Source organism: Pseudorasbora parva, chromosome 10 (genome assembly GCF_024679245.1).
Source record: "Pseudorasbora parva isolate DD20220531a chromosome 10, ASM2467924v1, whole genome shotgun sequence".
Taxonomy (NCBI): Eukaryota; Metazoa; Chordata; class Actinopteri; order Cypriniformes; family Gobionidae; genus Pseudorasbora; species Pseudorasbora parva.
The window spans coordinates 21,102,345-21,118,543 of NC_090181.1; the positions used below are offsets into that span (position 1 = coordinate 21,102,345).

Consider the following 16,199-nt stretch of genomic DNA (forward strand, 5'->3'; position numbering starts at 1 on the left):
CAAATTACTGAAATGTTTTAGCTCTCAAGTATTCGCCTAATGCCTAATGTAACCAGTGTTTTATCCATGGAAAGAAGCCAATAAAAAGCTTGAAAACCCCTGTTCAGAGCCTTACTCCACCCACTGGCAATATTTGAAAAATGCTCGAAAAAAGGGCAGAGCCCAGTGGAGACAGAGGGGACAAACCGAAGCTGCACCTGAGACCCGACGTGAGCTGGCTCAAACTGCAGTGCATTCATTTCAGAAAAGCCATTCAATGCCCACTGTAGCTTGTTAGTCACGTCGAAAAAAGAACTACAGAGATAAGTGTATTTACTTAACTTAAATCTATCAAATTTGAATGATACCTACCTTATGCGCAAATTAAATGTGTGCAAGTCAGATACTAATATTCTCCAGACAAACAAAACCTTTCCAGATCAAAAAGACACCATGGTTCAAACGATTAAATCCAAGACAGGGGATTTCGCTTTTTTTCCTTATAAACATTGATCGACACATGACTTACTCATCCAATATGATGAACACTGATGCTTAACCTTTAGGATTCACATTAAGAGGCATTCTCTTTCCTGTATGTAGTTTATTGGCTTAGAAATAAAACTCACATCATAAAGCATTTACAGGTAAGCCGAGAAACTAAAATTGATAAACTCTCTTCTCACTTTGCCTCATTTATAAAAATTAGCAGAATAAATGTGCACAATTTTGAAAACCTGCAACATTCAATCAGTCACAATTAAAGAATGGTTTCACAAATTGCTTCTGCTTATTTTTCATAAATGTCTGCATGTATGTCAAGTACATTTTAAGTGCAAAATGTCCCAATAAAATATACCCCTTCATGACTTGAATTTACAGAAAATAAAGTTAGACGTGTTAAACCAAACCTCCCACCCACCGCAAACCCGAGCACAATTTGACACATGCATACACAAATGCTCTTTTCAGTGTACTGACAATAAGTTGACCTATAGCAGAGAACGGCACTTTTAAAATTTGTCAACTTAACACAGATCCCGGGTCAGTGCTCATATTGTAAGGGTGTTCTGAAACGGGTTTCCTCAGATGAGAATCTCCTGTTTGGTTTTTCCTTCCAAATTCTTGCTTTATTCATTTATAACAGTTCATCTCCTGCCCGACCCCTGAGTAATATGATCCCCCTCTCCCACAGCTTCAGACAACTTTCTGTCTGTTACAATAGCAGCCTCATACCGGTCCATGTTAGCCCTTGCAGCCTTTTTTGCCAAAGGTGGTAGAGGAGGAGGGCCAGTGGGTGGGGAGTAGTCATGACAACAGTCCGGGTGATTACTTTGTATTTTCTAGCATGGTTTGGCATCGTGGGCAGAGGCAGTCTGGCTCATCTGCTGTATATCGCCGACATCTCGGACAGCGTGAGAGAGAGGTGGGCATCGCTGCTACGCTGTATGAACTCTCCTCACGGATCACTCCCCCTACAGACACACAGATGAGCAGATCGATACCTGATTACTTCAGAGTTCCGTAATATTTTTTTTTACAAATTTTCATAATTGGGAAAATAAAACCACATGTTACCAATTTTGTCAAAACCTGTGGTTCTCAACTCTCTTGGCTTAAATGCCCATCATAGTCCAACACAATATTCAAAGCCCAACCAAATATAAGGCAAGATATAAATATAATTCAAATGAAAGAATAAATTATTTTAAATCATTTCCAGTGTTTTGCAGGAAAAAGTGGCAAAGAAGGTGTATTAAGAAGATGGAAACCTTTGTTAATTCTTTAATCAGTTTAACTTAGTTCCTGCATTTGCTTTGGAAGAATGTGCTTATGTTGCAATAAATTATGTAATGACCTGCATCAAGAAAAGGTAAAAGGAGACTTTTAAAATAAAAAATGTTTACCACAATAGAATTAACAGTCATGTGATTAGCTTAGATCATTATAGCCAATCACAAGATTAGTACTAATAACAGTGGAGAAAACTTATGTAATGAATTATGTAATAAATATTTGTGTATTTTCCTGTTCGAAGAGTCTGTTGGTTGTCTGTTGGAGTGCTCCCAGCTGGCTGTCAGTAAAACGTTGTTCCTGCAAAAGGGCAACTTGGGAAGTGGTGTCATATATAATGCTACAGTTTGGAAATAGAAGTGCTAAAGATTCTACGCTCATATTATCACAATCAAGGTACTGAAAGTGATGGAATACTAAGACCTGCACTCAGGGTAGACAGTAACACTAAGTTAGTGTAAATGTATAGTCAATAGTGTATAGATGCTTAATACCTGGTGCTCATATTTGATTTGAGGCAGTGATACTAGCTTCTTGACGGGAAGTTATCACCATACTTTGGGAGAGGAATTTCCTTGGTTTGTATTGTAAGTATTCAAGAAGGTACTGTAGTATTGTTTTGGTACTATATTGTATAATGTTGACAACTGGAGGTTGTCAGAAATGGAATGTCAGATTAGTTTTCATTAATAAAAATTATAATTTCCATGACAAATCACTGGTCACAAAGGGGAGTAATGTGCATGTGCTGTTAGTTTTTGTGGTAGAACCAGTGGGAAATTTATATCAGAAGAAAATAATCTCACCTTCCAGGTTGATGAGGAAGTTCCCTGTGCTTGTGACAGCATCCGACGGCAAATCCCGCGGGAGAGAGTTTGTCAGAGTCGTGCGTGAGGCCATCATGAGCTCTGTCAGCTGAGAGCAGGTGGAAGTGGGCTCCTCTTGAAGAGACTGGCAGAAATTGGTGGGGGGACAAAACAACTTACAGAATGTAGTCACAAGCAAATAGGGCACACATTTGTATCTATTTAAAGGTCCATGTGGTCAATGCGAGGTGCAGAGGTGAATCTTTTTTCTATTACACGATTAAGAAAACTTAAGAAAACACGGTTTATGTAAACAACGAATACAAAAATCTGAATAGATGTTTGAAAATGTAATTTGAAAATGTAAAAGCTGTTTAGCATCCTTTCTTATGTTATTTCTGCATCTCTATAAATGAAACATACTGTCAGAAAAATGAATTTGCATGTTCATTTAACTTGTCTGCCATTTATAGCACACTGGTCTAAACCAGGGGTGTCAAACTCAGTTCCTGGAGAGCCGCTCTAACCAGCTCTAAAACAGCCGCCAAGAAGTTTCTAGTAATCATGAAGACTTTGTTCAGCTCGTTCAGGTGGATTGGAGCTAAGCGCCGAAGGACAGTTGCCCTCTAGGAACCGAGTTTGACACCGCTGGTCTAAACAGACAAAAATCGCAAGCAAAAATCAGAAATAATTTCTGTGCCAATCATTTGTGTTGGTGTGAAAAAGCTTTAAAATCGATGATGTACCTCCATGATTTCAAAGAACAGGCCGGGTTCAATGGCAATGATGAGGTCATACTCAGCAGCATTACGTCCCGGAATAGACGACAGGAAGGAATCTCTAATAGCACATGCACCCTCTACTGCTTCTTCTAGTCCTGGCTTCCGCCACACTGAATCGGTCTTAATCCAACCGCTACGAAACAAAGTGTCCCCCTCTACAAGGAGACAAATGAGAAGCATACAGTGAAGTAGCCAGTCTGTAGACATACAGCATGAGTTACATGAAAATTGGGTGTGTACCATCATGTCCCGGAGCATGCAGGTACACCTCCTCAGCGAGGTGAGGGAGGACAGGAGCGATAGAGCGACTCACTCCATCCAGTATCTCTTCTAGAACCGTCTGACACGACCTCCGACCAAGGGAGTCCTCAGGGTCGCAATAAAGCCTGAGAGAGAGAGAGAGAGAGAGAGAGAGAGAGAGAGAGAGAGAGAATGAGTCTTTTTGCTACTGAGCATAAAAATAGATAATTTTTTTTAACCAGAAAGTTACATAATGAAATGAGTGGTTACCGATCTTTAATGATGCTAAAATAGAAGTTGGATAATTCTCTAGTGATGAAGGATTGCAGCAGGCGGATGACACGGCCATTGTCAAACTCATTGTAGGCATCAGTTACCTACAGCACGCACAAACACGTCACATGACAGACAGCAGTGTACAGCTGGTTAAGACCAGCCTGTACAAACATTGTAACCCGTTAACATTCAGACTGACCTTCATGCTGAACTCTCTGAGCAGGTGTAGCATGTACTGATCTACGTAGTGCATTTGTTTAGTGTCCACAGCCTGAGAACGTGGATCAAAACCTTGGAGATTCCCCAAGAGAAACTTCAGTGTGTTCCTCAGCTGAGGACAGAGAAGAGCAGGTGAATAAGAGGTCATTACCTCAAAAGCACGTCGATCTATACAACTGTTCAAATGTTTAGGGTCAGTACGTTTTTTTAATGTTTTGGTAAAAAGTATGGCTGCATGGCTGCATTTATTTTAGTAGTAAAAAAAAACAACAACAGGAAAACTGTTTTTTAATTAAGTTACGTTTCCTATTTTCCAGACTATAAGTCGCTCCGGAGTATAAGCCGCATCAGTCAAAAAATGCGTCATGAAGAGGAAAAAATATATATAATTCGCACTGGACAATAAGTCGCATTAGGGCAGAAGTAGGGCTATTCGAAAATCAATTAAAAAAAATATTAAGCTGATATTTCAGCTTATCAGCTTAATATTTCAGTTTTTCAGTTAATTTTTTCAGGGGTAGGCTACAGGAGCAGCATAGAGCGCCCTTTTGCTGCTTAAATTTGTCGCACCTGACTATAAGTCGCAGGAAAAGGCAAACTATGAAAAAAAGAATGAATCTGTTTTTGTGCAAATGCAAATTAAGTAAATGAATGCTCATATTTAGCCCATCATGTTTACACAACCCCTCTGCATTACTCCTGATTTCTCTAAACATGCGGATAGGACAACTTTTTTTATTATTAAGTATTTATTAAATATATCTTACTGACCTTACTGAAACGTATAAACAATAGTGTATATATGTAAAAATCTCAAAGTGAATAAAAAAAACACTGGAATTAAATGTATCTGCTTTGATATGTGCCAGACCTTGTTGATGCTGTCTTTAGCAGCATTCAGTGTGTTCGGTCCGATCTGAACCTCAGAAAACACGTTCGACTCTGCAACCCACCATCTCAAAACATCAGCTCCATATGGAGGACAGACAGACAAGTCCTGAGAGAGAGAGAGAGAAATGGATGTTTGAAAACACTGACTGGATGACAATTTGATTATAGCATTGGTTGACCATATCTTACCTTCCCTCCGTTAATAACAACATCAGGGTCGACCACGTTGCCAATAGACTTAGACATTTTTTCTCCGCTCTCACTCACAGCAAATCCGTGGACCACTAGAGTCCTGAAACACACACAGAAAGTGACCGGCATGTTTTAACATATCTATGTGACATATCAAGTTCTGTCATGACACTCTAGATGTCTCAGGCTAATTGAGTCCTTAACTCAATCTTCTAGCAATCACATCCTTAAATGGAGCAGCAGATTCTGTTGCATCAACAGGAAATGAGCTTGCTTGCTGCTCAACATTAAAATACTGGTTAGTGTCTGCTGTAGCAGCTTTTAGAAATCCTCCACCTTCTCCGGCTCCACCTGTATAGAGCTGCAATTGCTAACATAATGCCTGCTATTTGTCTGTGTATGCACTGGCAGTAGCAAGTCTCTGTACTTGCTCTGTAGTAGCAGCAGAAGTAGCAATAACAGCAGCGTAGCAGATCTATTCTACCAAACCAAATACATTAACACTGTCATATCCATTATCATACTAAACTCTCTAAGAGTTGCCATGATAGAAATGCATTTTTATTACTAACTTGTAAGGGGCTTTATTCCGAACAGCTACACTGGTGAGGAGAGACGACTGAAACCAACCACCGATTTGATCTTTCCCCTCAACATAAGAGTCTGCACGTGGGTCTGATTCTGAAAGAGACAGAGAGGTGACATTACACTATTACACTACAACAAAGCAAACCAAAATACCCCAGACAAGCAATCAACAATATACTTGCTGATTGTTTAAATAACCAGAAATACATGTATATAAGGACCACTTTGATGACTTACCCTTTAGTACAGCGGCCCATGAGACACCGCTGTCAAACCAGATATCCAGGACATCTTCACCCCTCACATAATCAGATACTGCACCTGCTTTACTCTGAAGAACACCCAAACAATGTATAACATACTACTTTGCATTTCATTTCGCACTAAAGAGTGGTATAAAAATACACTACTGTTCAAAAGTTTGGGGTCAGTAAGATTAAAAAAAATGTTTTAGAAATGACATTAAATTGATCAAAAGTAACAGTACAAACACATTTAAAATGTTTCTAAATGAATGCAGAATTTTTTTTGCAGTTGTCATGAAAAACATTTTTTTTTCAACATTGATAATAATAAGAACGTTTCTTCTTGTGTTCCAAATCAGCACATATGATACTTAAAATTCTGCTTTGCCAATACAGGAATAAATTACATTTTAAAATTGGTTAAAAAACAGAATATTTATTTTTAATTGTATTTTACTGTATTTTTTATCAAATAAATGTACACTTTGTGAGCATAAGACTTCTTAAAAAATAAAAACAATCCTACGAACCCCAAACTTTTGAACGGTTGTCTATGAAAATGTACCTTCTGAAGAACCTCTGGAGTCAGAAATGTCTCCACTGGCTCTGCCCACCAGCTGTCACTCCCCTTCTCAGAGAAAACTTTAGTGATGTGTGTAACTGAATGTCTAAAAAAAGAGGGAATTCTTAAACTTGTAGTTTATATGTGTTTCTTGAGTGTGTCTATGACAGTGAAAGTATATACTTGTTTAAGAGTGGCTCTCCGGTCTCTTTATGGTAGAACACTGGGATGGGGACGCCCCAGCTCCTCTGCCGAGATATACACCAGTATGTTCGTCTGTCTAACATCGCCAACAAACTGGACCTAGCCGATTCGGGTATCACACGCACCTTCTGCAGGGCGTCCTATGCAAACACACTTAAGGTTTATTTTCTTCAGAAAATATATACCTGAAAACTTATTAGGAAGCCTGTTTAATTTCTAGTACTTCTAACCAAATGAACCAAATCAAAAAAGTCAAACAGTTGTATATGTGCACTCATAAAAAGATGTCCAGTAAAGTTCAAGAAAAACTACACGTGTTAAGTGACCTGACCATCTTTTGTGAGAGTGGGCTGGGTAAGCATATTTTACACACATTCCTATATACATACGTGTGTGTGTGTACCTACTATATTTGTCCCCAGAAGTGAGCAAAACCTGACAAAATCTCCAAAAAACTCCTTTTGGGGGTTTGTAAAACTCCAAATAAAACAAAATAAATGTCTTTTAATGTAAAAAAAAGTTTTCTATGATGTGTGTGTGTTTGTGTGTGTGTGTGTGTGTGTGTGTGCTGTGTGTAAGTAATAATTTGTGGGTAAAATATATTCTGCATTATTCCGCAGAACTTGGTTGTTAAAAATATGACCCAGGCATGCTTTTGATGGGTTTCATCTAGCTCAGGGATGGGGAAAGTTAATACAGAAATGCCACTTTCTTGCAGAGTTTAGCTCCAACTTTGAAAAAAAACTCACTTGCCTGTAACTTTAGTGATCCTGAAGACCTAGCTTGATTAGCAGGTGTGTTTGATTAGGGTTGGAGCTAAACTCTGCAAGAGAGTGGAAGATGCTGCTGGGTCTATTGACTAACCTTAGCTTTGTCTTTGAGGCTGGCAGTGTTAATAAACCACTGTTTACTGGCTCTGATAACAACTGGCTGTTTGGTCCTCCAGTCATACGGGTAACTGTGGACACAGTCCTCCTCCTTCACAACTGCACCCGCTGCCTGCAACATTGATATTACTGCCCGCACACACACACACACAAACAGACACACACACACAACATTAGTTACTATCATGCATATTCTTTAAATCATATATGCATATATTCTCGCTTTCCTACATCTGTCCACCTCTTTCTCTCTCTCTCACCTGCAGCATTGCCTTCCATCATTACAGATTTATTTTGCAGTTCAGCCCCAGCAAGTTCTGTAAACCTGCCCTCCTCATCGACCATGCACTCCTGTAGAGAGAGAGAGAGAGAGAGAGAGAGAGAGAGAGAGAGAGAGAGAGAGAGAGAGAGAGAGAAAGAGAAAGAGAAAGAGAAAGAGAGAAAGAAAGAGAGAGAGAGAGAGCGAGATTTAAAGTCAACAATCACCCAAAATTCTTACTATTCCAGCACATACTGTACAGGTGTGAGTGACATACTACTGGCAGATTAAAATGTGTTGCAACACTGTAGTCTTCCATGCCATGGGCAGGAGCTGTGTGGACCAATCCTGTTCCCTTAGTTATGGTCACATGATTAGCCGGCAACAAAGGCACTTCTTTTGAAGGAATTGTGGGATGCTGGCAAACTCCACCTTCAAGATCTGACCCTGGAGATGAGTAAAAGAGGCAGATAAATGCTTAAGCCAGTACAGAAGGCATAATTTTAACTTGTTCTGGCCAATAACAGTGGCTCTACCTGCAAATGTACTTAAACTCTCCAGATTTGTCCCCAGTATAGATGCAAGGCTGTTCATGCGCTCTGTGGCTACTAGGAGTAGCTGCTCATTATCAGCTCGCTTCACTACAGAGTACCTGAGAAGAGGAAAAGCAGGTGATCATGGACATCTCCATTAAATCATATCATGTTCATAAGATTCATAAGTATCTGACTTACTGTATTTTGGGCATGTAACACACCGCCTGGTTGGCTGGAATTGTCCATGGTTGAGTTGTCCATATTAGAACAGACACACGACCCCAACTTTCTAAATCACAGATGAAGATATTGACATCAGAAACAGCTAAGTAACTTTAACTCTGCGTACGTGGCCTGTATAAAGCATATGGTACATACAGTATATACAAACCTGCTTGCACAGCGAGCTTGGCTGGTAGGGTGAGCAGGGGGAAAGTGACGTACAGAGCACGGCTCACATGTTCTGGATTATACTCCAGCTCAGCTTCAGCAAGTGCCGTCCTTCACAGAGGCAACAGACAGCAGAAATATATACCATATATTGACAATAACATATAAAACCTAAAATTCAAAGCTTTGTGTCTTTTTCTTTTTATTAATGGGCTTTTTGTGAGGCTGCAAACACTGAGTTTCTCCTACCTGGATGATGGTGACCAGAAAACAGGTTTATAGTCCTGATAAATTAAACCCTGTACACAAAGATGAGGGAAAGTGAGAATATTTTCAATTACATGAGGGTGAGTACACTACCAAGTTTGGGGGCAGTAAAAAAAAAAAATATATATATATATATTAAAGAAATTAATACTTTCAGCCAGCAAGGCATCATTTCACTTTTAAACATTAAAGCCACAATATATAATTTTGTGTTGCTTATACAAAACAACAGTGTAGCTTGATGAAGTCTTGATTTCGCAGAGCTTTTATTATGCTGCAGACAAGAACTGGTCGTGTGCATGTGGGGTAACGCAGTGCTGATTTATCATATTAGATACATTTGAGTGTGTTGAAAGTTATGCTATAGTGCTACTCTCTGCAGCCGTTCTGCAGTTACTATGAGACAACTGTTGCACACTGCAGCATGGTAACATTGGACTCACAATAAATCAAGAAATCAAGATTTAAACACTGTTTTGAGCTATATAACAATGACTCGTTTTCTGTCAATAAATGTATTCAAACAGTTGCTCACTTGTCGGATTAAACATTATTAAGTGTCTTTGGTAGAAAATCGAGGGTAACGTGGGTATGATGTCATTGATAGGCGACGCACGGACATGGTCCGTGTCCTGGTTAAAACAGCTTATTTCTGGATTTAAACATTCTTGAAAACTTTTGGGATAATATAAGTGCACAAGTCAACTAAATATATAACATTGTTCTAGACGAGGTTATTGGAAAAGTACGCATAATATCAAAGTTTAATTTTCACCAAGGAATAAAAATAGTTTTTTTTAAATATTGCTGTGCTGATTATGATTTATCTCTGCACATCATTATTATTATTATTTATATTAATGTGACATTGTAATCTTTAATAAAAATAATCTCCTCTCCCTCTTGCAGTAACATCTTTTCTCTTCTCTGATGATGTGTCTACTGGAGCGAGTCACAGCAAAAACAAAACACAATCTTCCAATTTTCTAATCAATTCCCAATTCCCACACTAGGATGTATGGTACAATAAGGAAAAAGACCCCAATCTCCATTTCATGTCATCTTTAAAATAGAAAACTTAATACATTTCCTTTTAAATTGTATAAATATTTCACAATATTGTTTTATTTTTGATCAAATAAATGCACCAGACCTCTTTCAAACATATTTACTTAACTTTCTAACTCTAAACTTCTGAATAGTACTGTAAATAATTGCATGACATTATTTTTGGTGAAAACTGCATATGGAATAAGAAAAACTATTGTTAAGCTGTGTTGCAGAGAAAGCGCTTCTATCACCTTTGTGTGCATCTCCAGGAAGACTTTAAGCTGGGTCGCTTCATATTTCCCATCAAAAGTGTAATAACAGTTGTCCCAGTCAGCCATCACGCCCCAGCGCTGGAATGCAGAGCGCTGTCGAGATATGGCCCTCTCTGCAAACTCCCTCGCTGAACCAAGAGAGGCATTTTATGATTCAGCAGAAGCAGCATAAATAAACAGCTCTGCTTAGCTGGCAGTTTTTCAAATAAGCACACAAGCTTTCAATATTAAAACAAATGACTTATTCGCCACTTATTATATGTGACCTCCTGACCTTTCTGCCTGATCTGTAGAGGAGTCAGCTCACTGGTTCCCAGGTCTCCCAGTGCTTTGAGCTCAATGGGCAGCCCATGACAGTCCCAGCCGGGCACATAGTGCACCAGTCTGCCTCTCAGCACCTCGAAACGATTCCGGATGTCTTTGAGGATCTGCAGGAGAGATCAAATAAAGATGCTGATGGCATATTATGAAGCTCTTGTGAAAGTATCTCTATTCCTGTGGGTTTAGGGACTTTGTGATGTCTTTGAAAGAAAAGTGAAGGATGTGGATCCAGGAACATCTACTTGTGTGATTATGAACTGAGGAGGTACCTTATTGAGAGCGTGCCCAACATGGGGGTCCCCATTAGCATACGGTGGTCCATCATGAAGGCAGTACTCTCTCTTGGCTTTCTTCTCTCTCTGCCATGTGTACAGCTGGTCAAAACCACATTTCTGCAAAACATCACAACACAGTTCAACAGTATTATTAAACAAACAGCCGTATGGCAAGTTCCGAATCTGACACTCTTACCTGCTGGATCTGGATCTCACGTTCCAGGAGGTTTGGCCCGTTCACTTTCATGGGGAAGTCAGTGCGGGGCAAAAGCACAGTGTCCCGGTACCGGCCCGCTGCGTCTCCGGAGCACAGACAGCGGAGACCCCATCGAGCCAAACCGCCGAAACCTACTGCCGAACGCCGAACCAGCAGCATGAGGAACTCTGACAGGTGAGTTTCTGACCAGGGTGAGAGTTTGTTATGGGATGTGACCTCCTCCTCCTCCGCATAGGCGGCACTCGGTAGCTACCGGAACGATTGAAACGACGGACAACTACGGGAACTGCGAAGAGACAAACCCTTCACACAAACGAAAACGCTTTTTTCATGTTGTGACCAGGTTGTGACTGCGGATTTGAAACGCAGGAGGGCGCTGAACGGTCACTTAATGAGAATGGGGGGAGCTTGATCTCGAAGGCAGCATTAGGTGTGGCGTACAGTTCAGAATTCGTAGCGCACACTCAACAGGAAATTTTATTCAGATGTTTGATACATACATGTAAAATTTGATATAGAGTACTGGTCAAAAGTTTAAAAAACATTACTGCTTTAACTCCAATATTGTGAATAATTTTTTGGTACAATTTAAACGAATGGTTTTCTATTTTAAATATAAAATGTCATTTATTTCTGTTATGTAAAGCTGGATTCATCAGCCATACAGCAATTATGTCAAACCAAACAACAAATGTTTACTCTTTACAAATACTATTGTATTATTTGATATGAAACTAGCCTATATTATAAATTCAGTAGCAGTCATACGGACTAGGCTACTGAATTTATAATATTTCTAATAGAAAGTTTCTAGCTACACATGCTTTTATGATGTGTTTAAAAATAAATAAATAAATAAATAAATACAAAAAACACTAGGCTACATGTTTTTGTTATTCACTTGTGCTATGTTTTGTCAATGTACTTTTGCTATATCTTTAGCATAAAGCGCTTGAGACATATCAGAAGGAAGTTTTTATTCAGAGGTATGTTTGATACATAAAATTTGATATACCGGTCAAAAGTTAAAAAACATTAGTTTTAACTCCAATATTGTGAATTATTATTATTATTATTTTTTTATTTTTTTGGTACAATTTAAATGAATGGTTTATATATAAAACTATAATCAATTTTTTGATATTCACTTGTGCTATAGGCCTACTTATGTTTTGTCAATGTACTTTTGCTATATCTTTAGCATAAAGCGCTCGAGATGTATATATACACTATGGTTAGGCCTATAGATATACATAAAGAGTTTATTATGTATATGGTTAGGCCTACTCCAGACACTCTGACTTGAAAACCATAGTTGAAATGTATATCTTTTAATTTATTATGTATAGTAGCCTATTATTAACTATAAAAATATAATTGATAATGTTAGTTATGCCAAGACATTAATAGTAGCTAATTAAAAAGGGTAACAGTTTATTATAAGCATGAAATCATATTTTGAGATCTTCAAGAGATGGGAGGAGGAGGTCTTTTACTCCACCCAGTTTAGATCTCACCTGTAGCTAAACCTAAGGGCATCATGGGCGGGTGTTTTGACGTCACTTTGGGAATAAAAGTGTCCAGGCTGTCCCTTCACTGAGCACAGACCCTTGGTCCAGAAGCAGACTTCTCTGGAAGAAGACAACACAGGCATAAAAATGAATACAATGTGGATATTGTGCTTTGCGGTGATGATCATAACCTTACCATTTTCATCTCAGGTAGGTCCTATGATTTTTTTTCCCATTCTTCATCTTAGGTTTTTAGAAGAGGATGGAAGGATTGCTTCACTAATTGTTTACTGTGTTCATGTTTTTCATATAGTAAGCATCTATATAATTAATTAGCTAATATAACGATAGCAACGTGCATCTACGAACAGGTCCAAAAACAGGTTATCACAGCACTTATAAAACCAAAAGCATTTTTTTTCCTGTTTTTCTGTTGCCTTCATGTTTGGTGTAGGTGAGCCCTGATCAGAAATCTGCAGACAAAAGCACAGGGTCTTCTAATCCTTCCACGAATTCCAGCGCTGTAGGATTGGGTCCTGTGCCCTTCACACTGTACCTGCTGATCCCAGCAGCCACCATGGGCTTCATCTACAGTCGATCCTGATGGATGGAGAAAATATAGATGACCACAACTGAGATGGTGGCGAAATGGACAGCGTTCACCCAAAGAACAAACCTTTCCACAATTCATAAAGATATAACGCACAACAGCTTGTTTTTAAATGGATTCTTAACTAATGAAAATGAATACAGACACCTGCTGCAAACCCATACAGTGTCCTCCAATTGAAGCGCACCTTTGGGCTCTTTGTTGTGTCACTGTTTTACTCAAGAGTTTCTCCCATGCTCAGGTTATGTGATTGAGATCTAGAAGGTTATATAACTCCATTACTTAAATCAGTAATCACTGTGCAATTAAACAGCCCAATTTCCATTCCTATAATGATATTATGCGTACTACAAATTGTATAAATGATCAATGTAATCCATCTCAGAATGTGTCTGTACTGTATGCACAATTAAAGTGGTTGATTGTATATGTCTTGCATGTAATCTTTTATTCAGCTTTGTATTACTGTGTTCTCTTAACAGAGATTTAGTAATGCTTTAGATTCTGGTGTGTAGAGTTGAAAGAGGAGTGAGATCAGAATGTGTTTAAAAATATAGTTGAAAACGCAACTTTCATTTTGAGATCTCCTCAGACAGATGGAGGCACAGTACAGAGGATGTGATCCTCTTCCTAAACCGGTGGGCGGGCGTCTAAACACGTCATGTCAATCACTGTAAGAATAAAACCCCTCCTGTCTCACATCACTGAGCACAGACACTCTACCCCACAGGAAAAAAAGGTCTCTGGAAGAAAAAGGCATAAAAATGAATAAACTAATTACATTGTGCTTTGGGATACTGATTTTAACCTTACCCTTTTCATCTCAGGAGGTAGGCAATGTGATTTTTTTTCATCTCTTGCCTTTATAAAAAAAAAAAAAAAAATTCCATCTTTCTCATTTATGTTTGACTATTTTGTTAATACGTTTTTTAATAAACTTTGAAACATTTGGTAATTATTTGTTGCATTTGAATGCAAAATGTAGATTATACAAGAAAAGTGTCACCAGTTCTCTTTACACTGTAAATTCAGAAGCTTTGATCTTTTGTCGGAGTGGATTTTTTCCCTCATCTCTACATAACATTATAGTAGCCGTGTTAATTCAACAAGTGTCAATAATATTGGTTTGAAATAAGACAATAATAATAAAACCAAACAAAGTGCATTTTTAAGCAACTACTCGAAATAAAAATTAAAATAACATGCAAAAATTACAATCGGGTCCTCACACTATCGGTGCCCGGGCCCTAAAAAAGGCGGGTAGGCGTTGTAGTAACATCAAAATTAATACGATTTTTAAAATAAAAAAATATTGTTAAATATAGTTAATTCAACCTGACTAAACTTGATTACAGCAACATACTTTTTTTATAAGGGTCAGATCAGGCAGAGATAGTTTTTTAAGTTAACTGCACATTTTTACTTTTAAAAGTGTAAAGTAATGTACAATAATCTGCTTGTGTATTCTGACTTCTCCTTCATGTTGGTGTAGCAAAACAACACTCAAACCTCTACTGATAAAAAGGATACCAGTCCTCAGAGCAACACCGCAGGATTCGGTCCATTGCCCACTGCGCTGTGCCTGCTGATCCCAGCAGCCACCCTGGGCTTCATCCACAGTCGATCCTAAACTAGCTGGAGAATGTTAAGACGACCAAGAAGAACAAAGATAACATGAAGTGCCAACCTTTCCACAATTCTTGAATATAGAAGACACGCAGAAGAGAGAAAGATGCCACAACAACTTGTAATTGATTTTTTTTAAACAACAAAACCTGTGAATTTGAAGGACATTCGCCATTGCATACTGTATTGAAGGTCCGCCACACCCTGACAAAAACACACAGTTGGGCTCTCAGTTGTCCCCATCATGTAATTGTTTAAGATCATCACAACTTCTCTTGACTATCTGAATCTGACCACTGTAATTCAATTCCTCCACATTTTTTGTAATGATTGTGATGAACTTGTAATAATTAAGAATGTGTCTATGTATAATTAAAGTGGATGATTGTATATGTTTTGTATATGTGTCATCTTTTATCCAAATTCATATTAATGTCTGTTTTTGACTACATTATTTCAGTTTTAACAGTGAACAGGCAGGTTACAAAACTCCCTTCCCTTATTTCTCTCCATCCAGATTGAAGCACATTCATCTCATCTTATCTTCTATCATGTTATTGCTTAAGCTAAATTAAGCACTGGCCTGTAAAATCCTATTTTAAACAAGAGTTGAGGTTCCTATATTTAAGAATATAAGTTAACTTAAAAGATGCGGTTACATCTTTTTGCCACTGATGTAATGGTTTAAGTTATAAGTGGCCAGCTCACCGGAAACTCAAATGGGGAACCTGGCTCATGTATTTTAGAAATGTCTAAAACAGCCTTTCAATAAACGTTCCCATAGACACACAATATGTCTGGTCAATAAATGTGAGTCTTTAACCCTGAAGTTTCAATTATCTTGGCCCATATCTATTAAAGACTGTATTGTTCCTTATAACAATGCCATGGGGGCGAAGTGATGGTGAACTGAATGACTAAATGTTGAATATTTACAGTAAATATCATACCTGTGTGCTGCCCATAAACAGGTGAAAATGTGGGATCATCTACAGTGTATTTGACCCCTGATTTGATCATTTAGAGTATTGAAACAAAAAGCCTTTAATTACGTGACTAGATTCCAGTGTTAGAATGGTTAACTAAAACTATTAAAAAAAGTTCTTTAATTTAAATGAAGCTGAAATCAAATCAAATATAAATATTAGATGAAAGAAGTCAACTTAAAAATAACTAAAATTAGAAATAAATCAGTTGAAG

General features: G+C 38.2%; 1 protein-coding gene and 1 long non-coding RNA gene across 2 annotated transcripts; one reads left to right on the forward strand and one right to left on the reverse strand.

Moving 5' to 3' along the window:
• Positions 1–955: 955 nt before the first annotated feature.
• iars2 (isoleucyl-tRNA synthetase 2, mitochondrial) lies at positions 956–11,538 on the reverse strand. The gene is made up of 23 exons (XM_067455447.1): positions 11,232–11,538; positions 11,030–11,152; positions 10,714–10,867; positions 10,419–10,567; positions 9,100–9,149; positions 8,852–8,961; positions 8,659–8,749; positions 8,461–8,576; positions 8,202–8,371; positions 7,926–8,016; positions 7,643–7,794; positions 6,758–6,918; positions 6,578–6,680; positions 6,005–6,098; positions 5,752–5,860; positions 5,177–5,279; positions 4,968–5,093; positions 4,077–4,208; positions 3,872–3,978; positions 3,602–3,747; positions 3,326–3,516; positions 2,580–2,724; positions 956–1,454 (listed from the first exon to the last, which is right to left on the reverse strand). The coding sequence occupies exons 1-23, from the start codon at positions 11,409–11,411 to the stop codon at positions 1,309–1,311; spliced, it is 2,949 nt and encodes a 982-aa protein (XP_067311548.1). The 5' UTR covers positions 11,412–11,538; the 3' UTR covers positions 956–1,308.
• A 1,309-nt stretch (positions 11,539–12,847) lies between these two features.
• On the forward strand, positions 12,848–15,389 carry LOC137091221 (uncharacterized). The gene is made up of 3 exons (XR_010908053.1): positions 12,848–12,973; positions 13,218–14,203; positions 14,866–15,389. It is a non-coding gene; the product is annotated as an uncharacterized lncRNA (long non-coding RNA).
• The last annotated feature ends 810 nt before the right edge of the window (positions 15,390–16,199 follow it).

What these genes read in the sequence shown, in the direction of transcription:
- iars2 (XM_067455447.1), bottom strand. Translation starts at nt 11,411, where the DNA reads ATGCTGCTGGTTCGGCGTTCGGCAGTAGGTTTCGGCGGTTTGGCTCGA. An exon ending in TTTAGCATCATTAAAGATCG is followed by an intron (nt 3,748 to 3,871) that starts GTAACCACTCAT and finishes TCTCTCTCTCAG; the next exon opens with GCTTTATTGCGACCCTGAGG. An exon ending in CTTCCTCATCAACCTGGAAG is followed by an intron (nt 1,455 to 2,579) that starts GTGAGATTATTT and finishes GTGTGTCTGTAG; the next exon opens with GGGGAGTGATCCGTGAGGAG.